Source organism: Pseudorasbora parva, chromosome 19 (genome assembly GCF_024679245.1).
Source record: "Pseudorasbora parva isolate DD20220531a chromosome 19, ASM2467924v1, whole genome shotgun sequence".
Taxonomy (NCBI): domain Eukaryota; kingdom Metazoa; phylum Chordata; class Actinopteri; order Cypriniformes; family Gobionidae; genus Pseudorasbora; species Pseudorasbora parva.
In genome coordinates this window covers 41749713-41769883 of record NC_090190.1, presented here as the reverse complement: position 1 = coordinate 41769883, position 20171 = coordinate 41749713, and the positions used below count along the sequence as shown (strand labels likewise).

Sequence of the window (20171 nt, the reverse complement as noted above, 5' to 3'; positions counted from 1 at the left end):
GAAAGAAACATTGAACAACAAAAAGAATTGTAGCGATATATCACATAATATTTTTCAGAGGATAGTTCAATCTGTAATTGTATTTTGATCAGTAATGTTCTTTCAATTGCCCACACTCTTTATTAAATAAATAAATAAATCTACTGCGTACTTAGTCAGAGAAAACAATGACATTTTTTGGGAATGCAAAGATGTTTGCAAACGCATTATTTTGTGTAAATTTATTTTTAAATGAAACGATATTGCGTCCTATTTGGATATGGGTGTTATACGGTCTTCAGAACAGCAGGGAAAAAACGAGGGGTCTGAGAGTGCGGGACTCTGAGTGCGGGACTGTGGATGCAGGCTCCGAGTCTGCAGCTTCATACTGTTGCAACACCTGATGAACACCTTGGTGCTTCATTTAGCGGCAGTCACGTGACATGGGTGTGTCGATCACAGCTCGGAGCAGTGTTTCGAAACATCTGCGCTTCGGGCAGTACTGGCAGTAGGTCTGTCTTTAAAGTTACCGTTAACAAACAAAAACCAACTGTTGTTTACTTCCGGAATAGTCAGTGAGTGGAGAGAGATTCGGGGGTGTGTCGTTCTTCTTAACCCTTTAGTTTTCAGTCAGACAGCATTATAGACGCGAGTCTGAAATAGGCCTACAGATGGGAAAAATGGTTCAAACGCTTTCGTTTAAGAACATGCTGTTTACAGGTGTAGTGATGGTTTTGACACTTTTTCCGAGCGATGCGCATCAAGGTAAGCACAGACTCATTCTTTTAATTTACATTTGATTAGAGGGTTGCCAACTCTCACACACGCTTTCGGGCTCGGTGTCACGCTCTCACGCTGCCCAACTTAATCTCACGCCAAATTGCCAAACCTGCTTTTTATATTAAACAAAGCTAGGCCTATAGATTTTGTTGTTGTTGTTATTATTATTACGTTTTAATGCGAAATTCAAACAATAAATAGCGTTTTGGCTCTAATGTTAAACCCAGAGGCGTTTAAATGCGAGTTGCAACATGCTCATCCATGGGCGTCGGAACCATTGTGTGTGTGTGGGACAAGACCCATCCACTTTTTAAGACCAATGATATTGGACCCACTCACTTTTATCGTCTCTAATTCAGCACATGTCTGCTTACATTGACTACCCCTTAACCCAGAAACTTATTAAGAAACTTATTATTAAACACATGTTTACAAACGCTTTATTTCCCCTTTTCTAATATTTTCTATTTTTTTATTGAAAATAAATACCTTTCCGATCTGATATGCGATTGGGAAAGGGAGTAGAGCGAGTGTGGCAAAAGGCGGACTCGAACCTATGCTCGAGTTGGCTCAAAACTTAGTGCCATGCGTCTCTTACCCCTACTTTATAGCCACGGTAAATAGTTTAGTGATTTCTGTTATTTTGTCTGGCCCAATCAATCGTTTAGTAAACGGCACTTTTTCTGTCTGGATACGGAGCATAAAAAACATGCAACTTGTTAATTATCATTATCTGTGAAACTGTTGATTTGTATGGCAGGTAAATGAATATAGCCTTTTTATTAGACTATATTGACTGGTTTGAGGTCTTTTTTGGTATAGGAAAGGGTTATGGCCTCAAACGCACCATAATGCAGGAAATCACATCTATGAAATCTTTTTTTTTTTTTATGGGGGAGAACCCCCAGACTCACCGCAAAACTATTTCCCCACCTATCATATTTTGTCTTAGCCGCTACTGACCCATCCACTTTTTATTGGCTTCCGACGCCCATGCTCTCATCTGCCGACGCCGCGCCGCGCGCAGTCACGTGGCTCATGGAGCGCTCAATACTTCCAGCGCGGTGTCAATGCATTTGAATGACTTAAGCAGATACACAACAGCTTCACTATACAGATGTTTGTAGCAAGTTTTGTTGAACAGTACAGCTAGTGTATTGATTATTAAGTCAGCCATATTCACAGGATCGTTTTATTATGGAGAGTGATAGAGATGCGTTAACATTAATTTTCTTATATTTTATGGAGCCAGAATGGTGACTTTAAAATTTGGCATCACAAATTAAAATTGCCATTGAAAACAACAGCAGAACTGAAAAAGGAAACATTGGCATTGAAACATTTGCATTGAAAACAGCTGTATTGGCATTGAAACAAGTATTGGCAATGAAAAAATAAAATTAAAATCTTACAATCTTATTCTTTTATTGTATTGGGATTTATTTGTATTTTTCAATGACAATCTTCAGATTTTTTCTTCATGTCACTCTTTTTCAGTGACAGATTTTTTTTACAATGTCAGTTTTTTTTCAATGTCACTGATTTTCAGTTTCAACTTTCTGTCACTGTTTTGGCGTGGAAAGGGGCGGGGTCTGAGGGGAGGGGTAAGAAGAGCGTAGTTTGCATATCATTTGCATATAGGTATACTGAAGCTGTAGGCCGAGCGTCTATGGCAAGCCGTTTTAGCATTAAATACACCTTCGCATACTAGTCATAAATCAGTTTTGACTAGTCATAATTCCAGTTCCAGATATCTCCTCTGCAATTTTGACTAGTCGTTATTGCAATTAAGATATCTACAATGTGATTGTGACTAGTCATAATATGGATTGAAGATATCTACAATGTTAATTTGACTAGTCATAATATGGATTGAAGATATCTATAATGCTATTTTGACTAGTCACATTCTTCTATTGACTTCCATTGGAAAATATTTCCAGATATCTTCAAATGAGTTTTGACTAGTAGAAATTGTAATTAAAGATATCTATAATTGATTTAATACTAGGCATAATTCTAATTAGAGATATCTCAAATTACAATTGCACTAGTCATAATTAAATTAGAGATATCTCTAACTGAATTATTACTAGTAAAAATTATAATTAGAGATATCTCTAACTGGTTTTTGACTAGTCATAATCACATTTAAGATATCTTTAATTAATCAAATTTAAAGATATCTAAAATACATTTGTAGATATCTGCAAATAATTTATTACTAGTCAAATTATAATTGTAGATATCTTGAATTGGATTTTTGTCTAGGCAAAACTTAATACGAGATATCTTGAATTGGAATTCTTCCTAGTCGAAACTCATTTAAAGATATCAGCAATTTAATTATAGATATCTCTGTCTGATTTTTGACTAGACAGATCTTTCTTTGGAGATATCTGCAATTAGCTTTGTGACTAGGAAGAATATAAATGTAGATATCTGGAATTAACATTCTGACTAGTCAAAACTCCTTTATAGATATCTTAAACATGCATGCAAATATGCCTTAGCTAAGCCACACCTTAAACATTTTATTAACCAATCCTACTGCGGAAACCGTTGTCATCTGCCATTTTGTTTAAGAATTATATAATAAAAGTCCTGCGTCTTTGGTCATTTTAAGCTCATTTATATAGAAGGAAATCAAACGAATGAAAATAAAAAATGTACCTGGGACATGTGTAAAAGTGACATATAATATGCTGAGAAGATCAAGAAGGTTGTTGTCTAATTCTAGGCTATATATTAAAGTAATAAACAATGTTGAGATGTGCATGCTGTGGATTAAATTGTGTTAGTTTTTATTCCCAAACGAACACATTTAAAGCTAAGCATTTGGCCTTATTTCTGGTGCAACATTACATATGTTATAATTTTAAAATAACTTTTCAACGCACTGGTGCTCATCACTCAACACAGCAGAATATCCCATCGCAGATCTTTTGCTATAATACAACACACCACTCCCACCTTGTGGATTATTACCTTTATGACACGAGTAAACACAACGCAATATACTAATCAATGTAATCAGTAGCTACATCATGTCAATGTTATTTAAACATGTATTAACCTGTAATCTTTTTTAAATCATTCTTAAATGTTTTTGACTGGGTCTGCTGGAGACATTTAATCATATGCATCCAAATGTTGTCACTCGTCGATTATTGGTGGAAAATTTCCTCACGTCACAACCCTACACAACAGCGCAGATTTGACTAGGAGCAGGTACAATTCAGATATCTTAAAATAGAGTTGTGACTAGTCGAAATTGAATTAGAGATATCTCTAATTATCTTTGCGTATGTGTGACGCGTCTATTGAAGATATCTATGACGTCATTACAGATATCTTTAATAGAGTTTTGACTAGTCAAAATGTGAGTGCAGAGGTGGAACGGATAGTTCGGTGAATAAGGAGCTGGCAAAAAGGAGCTGGAGTCAGCCTCGTCACACACACACACTGACATCCCCAGCCACACACACACTGACATCCCCAACCACACACACACTGACATCTCCAACCACACACACACACACACACACACACACACACACTGACATCCCCAACCACACACACACACACACACACAGGAGAGCCGCTAGTTCGGCTTAAACGCAGCGTTACACAGTAACTCCTAGGGCCGCGAATGTGCTTCTATCTGTATTTAATGGTGCTCATGTGACGGCACTGGATTCTGCTGTGCTGGTGTGATAACAGTTACTGCTGAACGTTTTGCGTTAGCACGTTTATGAGGTCTTGTGCAGCAGCAATTTTACTTTTTATTAATTTGTGATGCCACATTTTAAAGTCACCATTCTGGCTCCATAATATTTAGCCCTCAGGTATTCCTTACTAATTGGTCACACTCATACTCATTGATGGTCAAATGTGACCATACACTGTAACTATTTTTCAATGAAATAAGTGTTCTATATTTTCAATGTTTATATTTTCAAGGATATAGTTCAATGTTTATTGAATATTTTGAAGAGATCATTTGGTAGGCTACTAAAATACTATTTGTGCAATAATTATTGTCCATTAATGGCCACTTAAAATATATTTCTTCTAATATTTTAATTATTTATATTCAATATTATATTCAATTTGTGTAGTAATTAAGGTTAAAATAGAGAATTCCAATTCAAAGAGGAAAATTGGTTATTTTGTTGCTTATAAAATAATAATGTTAGTTTGTAATGCCATTACCCAGGGTGCCTTATGGCTCTTTAATAAATATACACGTATCTAATCTGTAGTTGCTCAAAAACAGTCTTCCATTTGAATAAATATTTAGATGTGATCAAACACTAGATTTCTTTAAATGTGAAATTTTAAAATGGTAATAACTTATGCATCATATTAGGACTTAGTATCCTAATATTTTGAATGAATAATGACCCATGAAACGTTTAAAGGTCCTGTTCTTCGCGATTCCATCTTTCAAACTTTAGTTAGTGTGTAATGTTGCTGTTAGAGCATAAATAATACCTGTAAAATTATAAAGCTCAATGCCAAGCTAGATATTTTAAGCTAGAACAGAAGTTCCCTTTCAAAGCCTACAGCGAGCGGCAGGTTTGGACTACACAAGCGGGTAATCTAGCACTGGGAAAGCGTTCCACCCATAGGGGCGGCCATTGCTAACCAAGCCATCACCTGCTGTTAGCATCCCATTGACTCCCATTCATTTTTGAGTCACTTTGACAGTGAATAACTTTACATCTGAGGCGTTTAAAGACTCCATTTGTCCATTGTTTATTTCTAAAGAAACACGACAATGCATAAAAGGCTCCGTTACCTTGTATCTTACTCTATCGCCCCACAGAAGCTGTTTTTGTAAAAAATAGGCTAACAATTGCGTCATAACCAACGCGACTCTGTCGCACAGTTGAGAAATTACCGTATAGACCTGAGGAGACGCTCGCAGGCAATCTTTACTGTCTATGAGACAGTCGGGGGGACGTGGAGACATAAAGTCTGATAAAGTCAAGGGGGAAGAATGGGGAGAAGCCCATAGTGAGCCAAAAGCAACGGGACAAAACGTGATTCAGATTTCACTTTCCACAACTACTAGAAGACCTACAGCTGTCAGACAGGAGGCTCACGTCACATCTACGTCCTCAAGCTCAGTCTGAGCCGGCGCAGTTCGCTCAGCCATCAGGAAGTCAGTGCCTCTGATTGGCCTCATTTTTCCGCCGTTGAAGTCAGTGGGATAGCTCTGTCCATTTCTTTTACTGTCTATGGGACTACACCGCTTCACTTCCTGCTGTGATGACGTCACTAGAACAGTTTGTTGACTAAAGCTCCGCCCACAAGAACACGCAAAATAGGGGGCGTGGTCTCATTGCTCTCCCATGTGGAGAAGAGCGCACATTCAGCGCTTGCATCTCCCCGTTATGGTAAGAGGCGGGACCTTTCCGGGCAAAGTGCGCTTAGCTGCTGTCCAATCACAGCGCGGGAAGCGCTGGCCCAATCAGAAATCGTTACGTGTTTCTGAAGGAGGGACTTCATAGAACAAGGAAATCATCAGGCCGTTTTTAGGACAGAGGAAACAGCGCTGTACAGATAAGGCAATTGTGTGAAAAATACTGTTTTTTTTAAACGCGAAACATGAACTAATGTTATATTGCACACTTTAAACATAATCAAAGCTTCGAAAACACGCAAAGAACGGGACCTTTAAAATAGTGCAAAGACAAACTATTTTTCCCTTATTATGACAATAAGCTATGTAGTACTACATATGAATTGATACTAAATTAAGTTTGAAATAGACCCCCCCAATATGCCCCAATTGGTGAGGTAGATTATAATAAATATTATTTAATATTATAATATTAAGACAAACTTGAATATTTTGTCAATAAAATACAATAATTAACTTTTGCAAATAAAATAATGGCAAATAAAATAATATAATTTGTTAACACTGCTACTGCATAGTTAAAAACATATTAATAATTAATAACTTCTGAACATTGACTCATGGTCACGACTAACCCTGTGTTAGGCTGTGTCCTGCTCTCCCCTACTATGAGAACCAAACTGAACTTAAAGATCACATTTCTGAAGAACTGAAATAATGTAATAATCTGTATTGTAGGCTAGTCGCTAACTCGCTTTCTAAATAAAGGAGACTCAACTAATACATATTTTGCACCTTATTGTTGTGACATACTGCCTAAAGTCATCAAAAGCTTCAAGATGAATCATGTCAATCTGTACCGAGCCCATTTTACACAACCACGGCTGAACTTATGATGAAATAAGAACTACAGAAGCAACAGAAGACGCATACCGGTGTTTAACCAATCGAAAGACAAGGAATAAAAATAAGTCTTAAGACTTGATCTTAAAACATCCACCCCTGGTTTCACAGACTAAAGTGCATGTTTGAGCTGTTTTGAAGGATTAGTTCACTTTAAAATGAACATTTCCTGATCATTTACTCACCCCAATGTCATCCAAGATGTTCATGTCTTTCTTTCTTCAGTTGAAAACACATTTTTCTCCTCATAATGGACTTCAATGGGAACCGACGGTTGAAGGTCCAAATCAATGCAGTTTCAGAGGAAGAGCTTCAGAGACTCTGACCGATCACGGACGGACGGACGGACTGACGGACAGATAGACAGACAGATAGATGGACAGATCAACAGACAGACGGACAGATCAACAGACAGACAGACGGACAGACAGACAGACAGATGGACAGATCAACAGACAGACGGACTGACAGACAGACAGACTGAAGGACAGATAGACAGACAGACGGACTGACAGACAGTAGGACAGATCAACAGACAGACGGACTGACAGACAGACAGATCAACAGCCAGACGGACTGACAGACAGACAGATCAACAGACAGACGGACTGACAGACAGACAGATCAACAGCCAGACGGACTGACAGACAGACAGATCAACAGACAGACGGACTGACAGACAGACGGACAGACTGAAGGACAGATAGACAGACAGATCGACGGACAGACAGATGGACAGATCAACAGACAGATGGACAAGTGGACTGACAGATCAACAGACAGACAGACAAATCGATAGACAGACGGACTGACAGATCAACAGACAGACAGACAAATCAACAGACAGACGGACTGACAGACAGACAGATCGACAGACAGACTAACAGACAGACGGACAGACAGACAGATCAACGGACAGACAGACGGACAGATCAACAGACAGATCGACGGACAGATAGACAGACAGACGGACAGATCAACAGACAGATCGACGGACAGATAGACAGACAGACGGACAGATCAACAGACAGATCGACGGACAGATAGACAGACAGACGGACTGACAGACAGTAGGATAGATCAACAGCCAGACGGACTGACAGACGGACAGATCAACAGACAGACGGACTGATAGACAGACAGACAGACTGAAGGACAGATAGACAGACAGATGGACTGATAGACAGACAAATCAACAGACAGACAGATGGACAAATCGACAGACAGACAGATGGACAGATCAACAGACAGATGGACAAGTGGACTGACAGATCAACAGACAGACAGCCAAATCAACAGACAGACGGACTGACAGACAGACGGACAGACAAATCAACAGACAGACGGACTGACAGACAGACAAATCGACAGACAGACAGATGGACAGATCAACAGACAGACAGGCAGACTGACAGGCAGATGGACAGATCAACAGACGGACAGATCAACAGACAGACAGACTGACTGACAGGCAGATGGACAGATCGACAGACAGACAGATCAACAGACAGATAGACAGACAGACAGTAAAATCACATTTTTAATGACTGAGGAAATCATGTCTGAATGATTTTTTAGAGTGTATGGTCACCCTACATACTTTCTGACAGCACTTTTTATGTAGACACTTTTTTTGTGTGTGTGTACACTTTGTGTGTCGTGTTTTCATAGTTGTTTGTGTTTCCTCCTCAGAGAAACACTTCCTCCATTACAAGTTTACAGTCATTTCAAAAGCAGACACATTCCCAGAGTTCAGTGCTGTGAGTGTGTGTGACGACAGACGGATCTCACACTTCAGTGATGAAGAAAGAGTCTGGATTGGGGCTGAAGACTGGACTAAAGCTCCTCCAGATCCTCCTGATCACAGAGACTGGTTCATTCATCAGATCAGGACTCTGTCAGACTGCACAGACTCACAGTGTTCTGGTGAGATTCATGCTTTACTCTTATTAATGAGCACATATTGGCCCTCATTTATCAAAAGTGCGTACACCAAATTTCCAGCGTACACCTTGCGTACACCCAAACCCACGGTGACTTTGAGATTTATCAATATGGACGTTGGCGTACGGCACGCTCCAATCCTCCGCCAGCTCAGGAGGTGGTGTACACACGTTTGAGTTAGTGGGAAAATGCCCAGAAAAAACTATTCCTAACACCACAAAACGCACTTACAAAGATATGCTATATTATGACCCACTGTAAAAAAACAACAACATAGTAATTATAAACTTCTGTGTTTATTTTTGTGCAACGTAGACTTCAATGTTTAATTTGTGTCACTATAGGCTACCAACGCATTTGAGGCATGTATTCCTCCAGTTGAGCCTGCCTGGCAGCTGCGCACGGACTGTCTGGGACTGAGTAATTCAGACTGACAAAATAATAAAAATTACATTCTTCTACTTTTAAATAATAATAATAATAAAATAAATAATAAGGGCATTCTTCTTCTAAATAACAATAAGCGTCATTAATAATAAAAATCATAATAATAATAATAAAAAGAATCTTACAAATTGTCATGCAATTATTAATGTGAATGAATGGTAGGCTACTCCACATCACATCATTGTACACCCCAATACATGTGCCGTGATACGAAATTAAATGCTAATTTTTTCAAAACATGTTCTGTAAAATAATGCATTGTGATGGTAATTTCTCATTAAACTGCTGGAGTGCGCTTCACAACCTCCACACTATTAACAGTACTCGTAATTTGGGTCCATATTTTGTTTTTGTGGGTGCATTTAATCCCACTCTTTAAACTCCCAAATAAAACAATTTCGTTTTTTCCACTTCCCTGGTGATGGTCTCGATGGACGCGTCTCAATCATCTCACTAGTTCAGTAGTCAGAGCACTGATCAGGGATCAGCCCATTGACTTATGTCCTAATCAGTGCCCTGACTAGTGGACTAGTGAGATGATGAGCGCGCCCGATCTCCACATCGGAGAAGTTTCGCTTCTTTGCCGTCTTCTGTTTGTCCATGGCGTAAAATAAGGGCGTGGGGGAGGCGGAGACTTGAATATATAGGGGCGTGTTATTCTAATGACGATCGTTTTCAGCCGCGGGATTTATCAATGGCAGGTATTGCGTACACCTGGATTGCAGAGGTGCGCACAGCTTCATAAATCAGGCGGTGAGAGGAGTGTAAGCATAATCTTACGCCAATATATACACCAGTTTCTACGCAGATTGATAAATGAGGGCCATTATATTTACTGTACGTTTCTCATGAGTGTTGTTCTGTGATTGTAGAGCTTCATGTTCTTCAGAGAATAATTGGCTGTGAACTGGAGAAACTTCCTGATGGATCAGTGAATCTGACTGTCTTTGATGAATATGGATTTGATGGAGAGGATCTTATATCCTTTAATTCTGACACTGAGCAGTGGATTGATAAAAGCCCCAAAGCCAAAAGAACCAAAGAGGAATGGGATCGTCAAACTGGACGAAACCAGTTCCTCAAACGTTTCCTCGTGAACTGCACCGACTGGATCTCAACGTTTAAAAACACTATCATGAGTGAGCTCTAATTTCCTCATTTAAATTAATAAAGTGTGTGTCTTGAGGTGATTGATAACACATACTGATGATTTAAAAATCATCTGGTTTGATCTCTTCTTCCTCTCCTTTTAATTGTATGTGTGTGTGCTGCCTATGAGTGTGTGTTTGATTTTCCTCTCCATGTACAATCTAGTCTAGTCTAGTCCTGGTTTGCTTCAGTTCTCTGCTCAATCTTTCTCTGTCCGTGTTGGATTCTTCGCTCTGGCCCAGTCTGCTGTCTGCCCACTGTACGGATCTCCTAATAAGCTGCCCTTCACATAATGAAACTATTTTAATTTGGTCTAAAGTGTGAAAGCCTCATATATATACATATACACACTCTATTGCCAAAAGTATTGGGCCGCCCCTCCACATCCCTGAGTTCAGGTGTTCAATCTCTTCATGGCCACAGGTGTATAAATCCAGCTCTAGGCATGCCTCAAGAAACCTCTGTGGCCTTCAGATGAGCTCAAGAACAGCGTAGAGAGCTTCATGGAATGGGTTTCTATGGCCGAGCAGCTCATCCAAGCCTTACATCACCAAGAGCAATGCAAAGCGTGGGATGCAGTGGAGTAAAGCAGCCGCCACTGGACTCCAGAGCAGTGAGACGTGTTCTCTGAGCAACCAATCACGCTTCAGTCTGACAATCCAATGGACGAGTCTGGGTTTGGCGGTCGCCAGGAATACAGGACTTGCCTGACTGCAGTGTGCCAAGTGTAAAGTTTGGTGGAAGGGGATTATGGGGTGGGGTTGTTTTTCAGGCTTTGCCTCTTAGTTCCAGTGAAAGGAACTCTTAATGCTTCAGCATACCAAGACGTTTTGGACAATTTCATGCTCCCCAACTTTGTGGGAACAGTTTGGGGAAAGCCCCTTCCTGTCCCAGTATAACTGCGCTCCAGTGCACAAAGTGTCGGTCCATAAAGACATGGATGAGGAGTTTGGTGTGGAGGAACTTGACTGGCCTGCACAGAGTCCTGAGCTCAACCCGATAGAACAGCTTTGGGATGAATTAGAGCGGAGACTGAGAGCCAGGCCTTCTCGTCCAACATCAGTGCCTGACCTCACAAATGAGCTTCTAGAAGAATGGTCAAAAATCCTCATAAACACACTCCTAAACCTTGAGGAAAGCCTTCCCCGAAGAGCTGCAAACGGTGGGTCGACTCCATATTAAACCCTACAGATTAACAATGGGATGGCATTAAAGTTCATCTGCATGTAAAGGCAGGCGTCCCAAAACTTTTGGCAATATAGTGTATGAAGAACACATTTTCACAGAACTAAATTTTATGTAAATAATTGTTTGTTAATTGCATTATTATTTTCATCTCCAGGTTCTCCAGATGTTGACATGTTTGCCAGGAAAGCTCCTGATGATCAGAATAAGCTGGTTCTGACGTGTCTGGCCACTGGTTTCTACCCCAGAGATATTCAGATGGAGTTCATTACAATATATGCATTATATGACACTGAACCTGAGGATCAAACATCTTCTGAAATCAGACCAAATGATGATCAAACCTTCCAGATGAGAACCAGTGTGAAGATCGACAGTTATAACATTGGACCTTATCACTGTCGTGTCATTCACAGCAGAAAAACAGTGTTTGGACACTGGGGTAAATATCGTCATATATCATTTTTTAATAGAAATTTGTAGCATTTTACACTACCATTCAAAAGTTTGGGGTCAGTATGATTTTTTTTGTTTAAATTAATGCATTTATCCAATAAGGATGCATTACATTGATCAAAACACTGGGTTGTTACGTCTGACCCAGGATCAGAGTAACACAAAAACTACCCAAACACTGGGTTGTTACGTCTGACCCAGGATCAGAGTAACACAAAAACTACCCAAACACTGGGTTGTTACGTCTGACCCAGGATCTGAGTAACACAACTACCCAAACACTGGGTTGTCACGTCTGACCCAGGATCTGAGTAACACAAAAACTACCCAAACACTGGGTTGTCACGTCTGACCCAGGATCTGAGTAACACAAAAACTACCCAAACACTGGGTTGTTACGTCTGACCCAGGATCAGAGTAACACAAAAACTACCCAAACACTGGGTTGTTACGTCTGACCCAGGATCTGAGTAACACAACTACCCAAACACTGGGTTGTCACGTCTGACCCAGGATCTGAGTAACACAAAAACTACCCAAACACTGGGTTGTCACGTCTGACCCAGGATCTGAGTAACACAAAAACTACCCAAACACTGGGTTGTCACGTCTGACCCAGAATCTGAGTAACACAAAAACTACCCAAACACTGGGTTGTCACGTCTGACCCAGGATCAGAGTAACACAAAAACTACCCAAACACTGGGCTGTCACGTCTGACCCAGGATCTGAGTAACACAAAAACTACCCAAACACTGGGTTGTCACGTCTGAGCCAGGATCTGAGTAACACAAAAACTACCCAAACACTGGGTTGTCACGTCTGACCCAGGATCTGAGTAACACAAAAACTACCCAAACACTGGGTTGTCACGTCTGACCCAGAATCTGAGTAACACAAAAACTACCCAAACACTGGGTTGTCACGTCTGACCCAGGATCAGAGTAACACAAAAACTACCCAAACACTGGGCTGTCACGTCTGACCCAGGATCAGAGTAACACAAAAACTACCCAAACACTGGGCTGTCACGTCTGACCCAGGATCTGAGTAACACAAAAACTACCCAAACACTGGGCTGTCACGTCTGAGCCAGGATCTGAGTAACACAAAAACTACCCAAACACTGGGTTGTTACGTCTGACCCAGGATCAGAGTAACACAAATACTACCCAAACACTGGGTTGTTACGTCTGACCCAGGATCAGAGTAACACAAAAACTACCCAAACACTGGGTTGTCACGTCTGACCCAGGATCTGAGTAACACAAAAACTACCCAAACACTGGGTTGTCACGTCTGACCCAGGATCTGAGTAACACAAATACTACCCAAACACTGGGTTGTTACGTCTGACCCAGGATCAGAGTAACACAAAAACTACCCAAACACTGGGTTGTCACGTCTGACCCAGGATCTGAGTAACACAAAAACTACCCAAACACTGGGTTGTCACGTCTGACCCAGGATCAGAGTAACACAAATACTACCCAAACACTGGGTTGTTACGTCTGACCCAGGATCAGAGTAACACAAAAACTACCCAAACACTGGGTTGTCACGTCTGACCCAGGATCTGAGTAACACAAAAACTACCCAAACACTGGGTTGTCACGTCTGACCCAGGATCAGAGTAACACAAATACTACCCAAACACTGGGTTGTCACGTCTGACCCAGGATCTGAGTAACACAAAAACTACCCAAACACTGGGTTGTCACGTCTGACCCAGAATCTGAGTAACACAAAAACTACCCAAACACTGGGTTGTCACGTCTGACCCAGGATCAGAGTAACACAAAAACTACCCAAACACTGGGCTGTCACGTCTGACCCAGGATCTGAGTAACACAAAAACTACCCAAACACTGGGCTGTCACGTCTGAGCCAGGATCTGAGTAACACAAAAACTACCCAAACACTGGGTTGTTACGTCTGACCCAGGATCAGAGTAACACAAATACTACCCAAACACTGGGTTGTTACGTCTGACCCAGGATCAGAGTAACACAAATACTACCCAAACACTGGGTTGTTATGTCTGACCCAGATCCAAGATTTTTTATAGTGTATTGGTGATTCAATTAATTTTAAGGCCATTTAACACTACCCTGACAAGCCAGACCCACATCAAGATGTTTGGTCTGGAAACTCTCCATTGACGGCTCAATCTGAGGGGCGGATAAACGGTTGCCTTTCAAACTCCCTCTGCACGCGATAGGATAGCGCTACACAAACCAGAGCAACGAAGGTGAAGCAGAGCTCGCTGACAGATTAAACATTCACCGTATCCGGTCGGCTAAACTCCGAACACACCTTGCCTTTTTAAGAACGACTTCAGTGCCGCTCTTTGTTCTTTTCTCAGAGGAAAGCTTAACTCCAAGTCTTCCGGAGGCGCGGGCAGAGCTGATTCGAAAGACCGGCGCCGTTCGCCAGTTTCTGTGTTTACTAGAAGACTGTGTTACTAGAAGCACACAAACGCAACTCGGCCGTCATCATTATGGCCCCGCCCGCCGACTCTATAGCCTACACGATGTGATTGGGCCGTCCAGATTCTGAGGAATACAGCTCAGATAGGTATTGAGAGTTGCTAGACCACACTTGCGGGCAAATTAAATTTGCTGCCGCTAGGGTGCGTCTAGATTTCTAGGCTAATTTAACACTGGACGCGTAACTGAAAAGCAAAAATGTTGTGTGTGAATAGTTCAGGTCAAAACCATTCACATTAGCCGTGACATGAATTTGTAATGTCTGTGACGTTTCAGAGCTCTGATACCTGGAAAAGGTTAATGTTAAGTGAATAACTAGTTACATCTACTCGACATTTCATCGCCTTTGTTTCCTTGAATGTGATTGGTTGAATAGGTAACTGCAGCTTGAAGTAATGGGCGTGCCAAATGGTAGTGTGGGTGTGCGTGTCGAAAGGTAAGGGGCGTGCCCGAACGGTAAGGGGCGTGCCCGAACGGTAAGGGGAGTGCCCGAACGGTAAGGGGAGTGCCCGAACGGTAAGGGGCGTGCCCGAACGGTAAGGGGCGTGCCCGAACGGTAAGGGGCGTGCCCGAACGGTAAGGGGGGTGCCCGAACGGTAAGGGGGGTGCCCGAACGGTAAGGGGGGTGCCTGAACGGTAGGGGGGTGCCCGAACGGTAGGGGGGGTGCCCGAACGGTAGGGGGGGTGCCCGAACGGTAGGGGGGGTGCCCGAACGGTAGGGGGGGTGCCCGAACGGTAGGGGGGGTGCCCGAACGGTAGGGGGGGTGCCCGAACGGTAGGGGGCGTGCCCGAACGGTAGGGGGCGTGCCCGAACGGTGGGGGCCGTTCATTCATTACATCTCACAGTAACCTGTCTGTTAAACAAAAATTAAGTAATTTCTAAAGCTGCGAGATTTAAGTTCCTCAAAGGAAATACATGTATTTTAACAAGCAAACCATTCGGCACGGCCCTACTGTTTGGCACGCCCACTTCTCTAAGCTGCAGCTATCCCTGTCACAAAAAAATCGACATTGAAGAAAAAAAAAAACTTTTTTTTCCCACCGCAGCACATTCATGTTCAGTGTGGAAGCACTCATTACACAAACAGCTGATCAAAAAATAAAACCATCATGCAAATTATTCACGCATCAAAATCATGTCTAGTTTCTGCCTCTACAGATGCGCCATGGATCTGCACCCTTTATCCACGGCCAAAATTGGACGCAGTCATGGACACAGCAACTGCAGTTCTTCTAGCTTTCGCTCTCGGTGGGATTGCGTGCTTCATCTGCTGCTGCTTCTGCTGCATTAACAAAAAGAGAAGGTCGGATGGTGAGTTTTAAATATTCAGTAGTTTTAAAGCTCTTATTTTTTATTTTTTAAATATCCTTGTTTTAAAGACATTTGAAAATGAATGAACAAGGGATGGACAGTTTTGGCCGTATAGTGTGACAGTTATGAGCTCAGCTAGTAGAGATTTGATGATTATGTTTCTTACATGCATTGAATTCTATATTTACAAAAATCTGTATGTATTCAAGCTTAAGTTGTATTATCTTTTCTAGCTCGGAGGCAGATGACAAATGAGGAGATTATTAATACGACGGCAGTTGCATATAAACCTCTTGACAACACACAGGTATCGACATCACATTCAGTCCAAAGCATCATAAAGTAAACCTGCTGTCGATAAAGGAATTCATAAATCAGTTGATTTTTTCCACCGCAATAGTTTTTTTGAGATCGTAATAGTCGTGATGGAGTATAATGTGATGAGAGCTCGATCGAGTACTGGGGAGATAAACCATTAAGTGCTTTGTAAGTAATTTTGAAATGTATGTGATGTTTAATAGAGAGCCAGTGCAGTGTTGACAGAACCGGACTAATATGATCATACTTCCTGGTTCTAGTAAGAACTCTAGCTGCTGCGGTTTGGACCAGCCGGAGTTTGTTTATTAAGCGAGCGGGGCAACCACCCAGTAGAGCATTACAATAATCTAGCCTTGAGCTCATGAACGCATCGACTAACTGTTCAGCATTTTGCAGTGAAAGCATGTGCTGTAATTTAGATATATTTTTAAGATAAATAAGGTTTTACAGATGCTAGAAACGTGCTTTCAAATGAAAGATTGGTATCAAAGAACACACCCAGGTTCCTAACTGACGACGAGGGCTTGACAGAGCAGCCATCGAGTGTTAGACAGTATTCTAGGTTAATATGTGCCGAGGTGTTTTGTTACATTACAGTTAGATATAAAGCTCTTCTCAACACACAGGTATCACAGTTATTGTGCAGAGAAACATAATTCAGCCCAAAGCATCTTACAGGAAACATGCAGTCGACAGAGGAATTAATAAATCATTTGAAAAGTGTGATTTCTACACCTGGAAAAAAATCATGGAAATTAATTATATCTTAATTCTTGGAAAACATTTTTATATACTTTAATATATCATATTTTATATGAATTGCTAGAAAAGTCATAACAGTGTAAACCTCAAAGAACATTCAGTTGTTGAACCTGGATTAATTATGGAATTTAATTATTTTAATATATTGCACCTCTTAGTTTCTGTAAATCAAGTGCTTTAATTATTGCCCACGAGGTCAAACAGGTCCAGAACCGCTGGTTTATGGGCTCTGATTAGAAACAAAATGATTTTTATTTTCATTAATTCTGAAGAGAAACAGTTCTAGTGTTATTATAACTCAGTTTTCAGCTGTTTCTAATGTCTGTTTATGGTTTATGTAAACTACACTCTAAAAAATGCTGGGTTAAAAACAACCCAAGTTGGGTTGAAAATGGACAAACCCTGAAATAGGTCCATTCACATGGGTTCAAACAACCCAATTTCTGGGTTTGTCCAGTTTCAGTTGTCCAGTGTAAAATGATTGTCGAATTTCAATACTTGAAAAAAACATTGCATTACCCATGCTTGGATTTTAATGCATTGTATTTTTATGGGCTGAAATTCAACATGGATGTATATTTGAGATGTGAATATTTAAATTCTAAACATTTCACACACATTTTCATTATTAAAAACTCTATAATCCATATTCACCTCTCAAATTTCACTTCCAAAATATTAATTCTGTTTAAAAATACAACCTATAATATTTGACAGGCAATTTTCGGTCTATTTTATTTTGCTTCCACAAATTCAGAAAATGAAACTGAAACCAAATCAAATCCAGGAAGTGCAGGAATAGCAGTAGATTACCGAGCCTAACCTCCATCTGCTGTTAGTCGACTCACCAGCAGGCGGTGCAAGCGAGTCATTCCAGAAATGGAGCACGTGATGCATATTGGTGATGATTATCTGGGCCAGTATATATGGAAAAGCTGATAAAGACACAAACGCTGTTTTCATTTAAGTCTTCACTGTTGCTTTTGTACATGTAAGCAGCTTTCTCTATCGTGAACGAGATTATAAAGTTCTTCCACTATGCTGAAGTACAGATCAAACGTTACATCTGAGGTAGACATATATGGTTGTATTGACATCTTAAATATACATCCATGTTGAATTTCCGCACCAAAACATTAAATATGATGGATTGAAATGCAAGCATGAAGTCTTTTCTTCAAGAAGTGAAATTCAACAAGCTTTTTTGTTTCAAAAACATTTGGCATTATTTTACTTTCATACTTTTTATTATGTTTCTTATGATCAGCTGAAATGATCAAGAACATGTAATATTTGTTATGTGTGTAACAATATTGTTGTGTTGTGTTGTTGTTTCAGGCAAATGGGCATGATGAATCAGGAAATGCAGTGAACCATCCGGGGTTTTAAATGCTTCTGGACACTAACTCACACTGAAGTACTTTACACTGACATCATTCGACTGCTTTTACATTTACAGCATCCTTATAAGCAAACAAAACTATAATGTCTGTAGTGGTGAATGAAAATACATATATCTCCATATATAAGAAGAAGAAGAAGAAGATGAGTGTAAATGATCTTTGCCAGTGTGTATCACTCTATACTACTCTTTTATAGCGTGCTCTGGGTTCTTTATGTATTACTGAAGGTCATTCTCGGGAGAATTGAATTAAAAAAAAGAATAAAGACTCTTTTACTTAAAGGTGCACTGAAATCAAAAAATTTTTTTTTAGCTTTTAGTATGACTGTGTTAGCCTTAAAGTTATGAATAAGCTGGTATGTTCCAAAACTTTGACAAAATTTGCATTTAGGAGATATAAGCATTCAAAACTTACAGTCTCCCACTTCCGCTAAAACGAATCTCAGATTTTGGTGACATCATCGCAGACTTCACTTTCTCGTCAAATCTTCTGTCCAATCAGAATGCGCTCTAGAATCTAAAGCCTACACTGCTGAAGCTGAAATCGGTCAGTTCAACACATTGAATAATGCGGCGCGTTTCAAGGCACTTCAGTGGGCCTTTAAAAGTACTAAATAGATGCAAAATAGATGCAAATGGATAAATAGATGCAAAATGAACCTTCACAACCTCTCTCCTCCCGTCCCCTCTGACCAATCACATTGCTCTCCAAAACAAACAGACCCAATCAGGCCTGGATAAGCTTTATACGCTTAAAAAAATATAAAGAATAATTTCAACACACGTGAATAGTAAACGTATACTCCAAAAATTCCATGGGTTTGTGTTCAGTCCTCAAATAAAGATTCAAACGGTTATGAATCAGCGAATTGATTCATGATTCGGATCGCCAATGTCTCGTGATTTCAGCAGTTTGACACGTGATCCGAATCATGAATCGATCAATGATTCATAACCGTTTGAATCTTTATTTGAGGATTGAAAACAAACCCGGAAGAGAAGACAATGCTGAATAAAGTCGTAGTTTTTGTTATTTTTGGACCCAAATGTATTTCTGATGCTTCAAGAGACTCTAATTAATCCACTGATGTCTCATATGGACTACTGTGATGATGTTTTTATTCCCTTTCTGGACATGGACAGTATAGTGTGCATACACTTGCATACGCTCTCGGACTAAATATAAAATATCTTAAACTGTGTGTGAAGATGAACGGAGGCCTTACGGGTGTGGAGCGACATTAGGGAGAGGAGTTAATGACAGACATTTCATTTTTAGGTGAACTAACCCTTTAATGAGTCGTTTTGCGTCTTCAGTAGATGTATCTTGATTTAAGAGTGTTTCGATATTTTTACAGGAAAACAAGACTTAAATACTGTCTTTTTGACCTAATATTCAGTATGAAGAGCATGTGTATGGTGTCCGTATCATTATCATTAAGCTATCGTTACGATTCAGAGAAAATCTGCTTCTCTGACGTGAAGCGGTCAAACAGAGGAAGTGAGGTCATATCTGGACGTGAACAATATTCAAACGCAAAGGATTCTGGGACATGTGAACTCTGCAAGACAATGAGACCTTCTGTGAACTACAGTATTATAAAGCCTCAAGAACAGATTTCATACAGTTATTAGGATCATAATCCAGCTGAGTGTTTATTAAAGTGTATATAT

The 20171-nt window shown here is 40.4% G+C and overlaps 1 protein-coding gene across 2 annotated transcripts in view; it reads left to right on the top strand.

Annotated features, from left to right (window-relative positions):
• Positions 1-446: 446 nt before the first annotated feature.
• LOC137048186 (patr class I histocompatibility antigen, B-2 alpha chain-like) overlaps positions 447-20171 on the top strand; it is a 47477-nt gene continuing 27752 nt past the window's right edge. The window contains exons 1-7 of one of the 2 annotated variants that reach the window (XM_067426226.1): positions 447-744; positions 8726-8959; positions 10297-10563; positions 11916-12200; positions 15863-16015; positions 16249-16322; positions 18434-18512. In XM_067426226.1, the coding sequence (XP_067282327.1) occupies positions 651-744; positions 8726-8959; positions 10297-10563; positions 11916-12200; positions 15863-16015; positions 16249-16322; positions 18434-18484 (1158 nt within the window). In that variant the 5' untranslated portion in view covers positions 447-650 and the 3' untranslated portion in view covers positions 18485-18512. Of the gene's footprint in view, positions 745-8725; positions 8960-10296; positions 10564-11915; positions 12201-15862; positions 16016-16248; positions 16323-18433; positions 19331-20171 lie in introns of those variants that run through there. The other variant, XM_067426225.1, reaches the window with a different exon arrangement.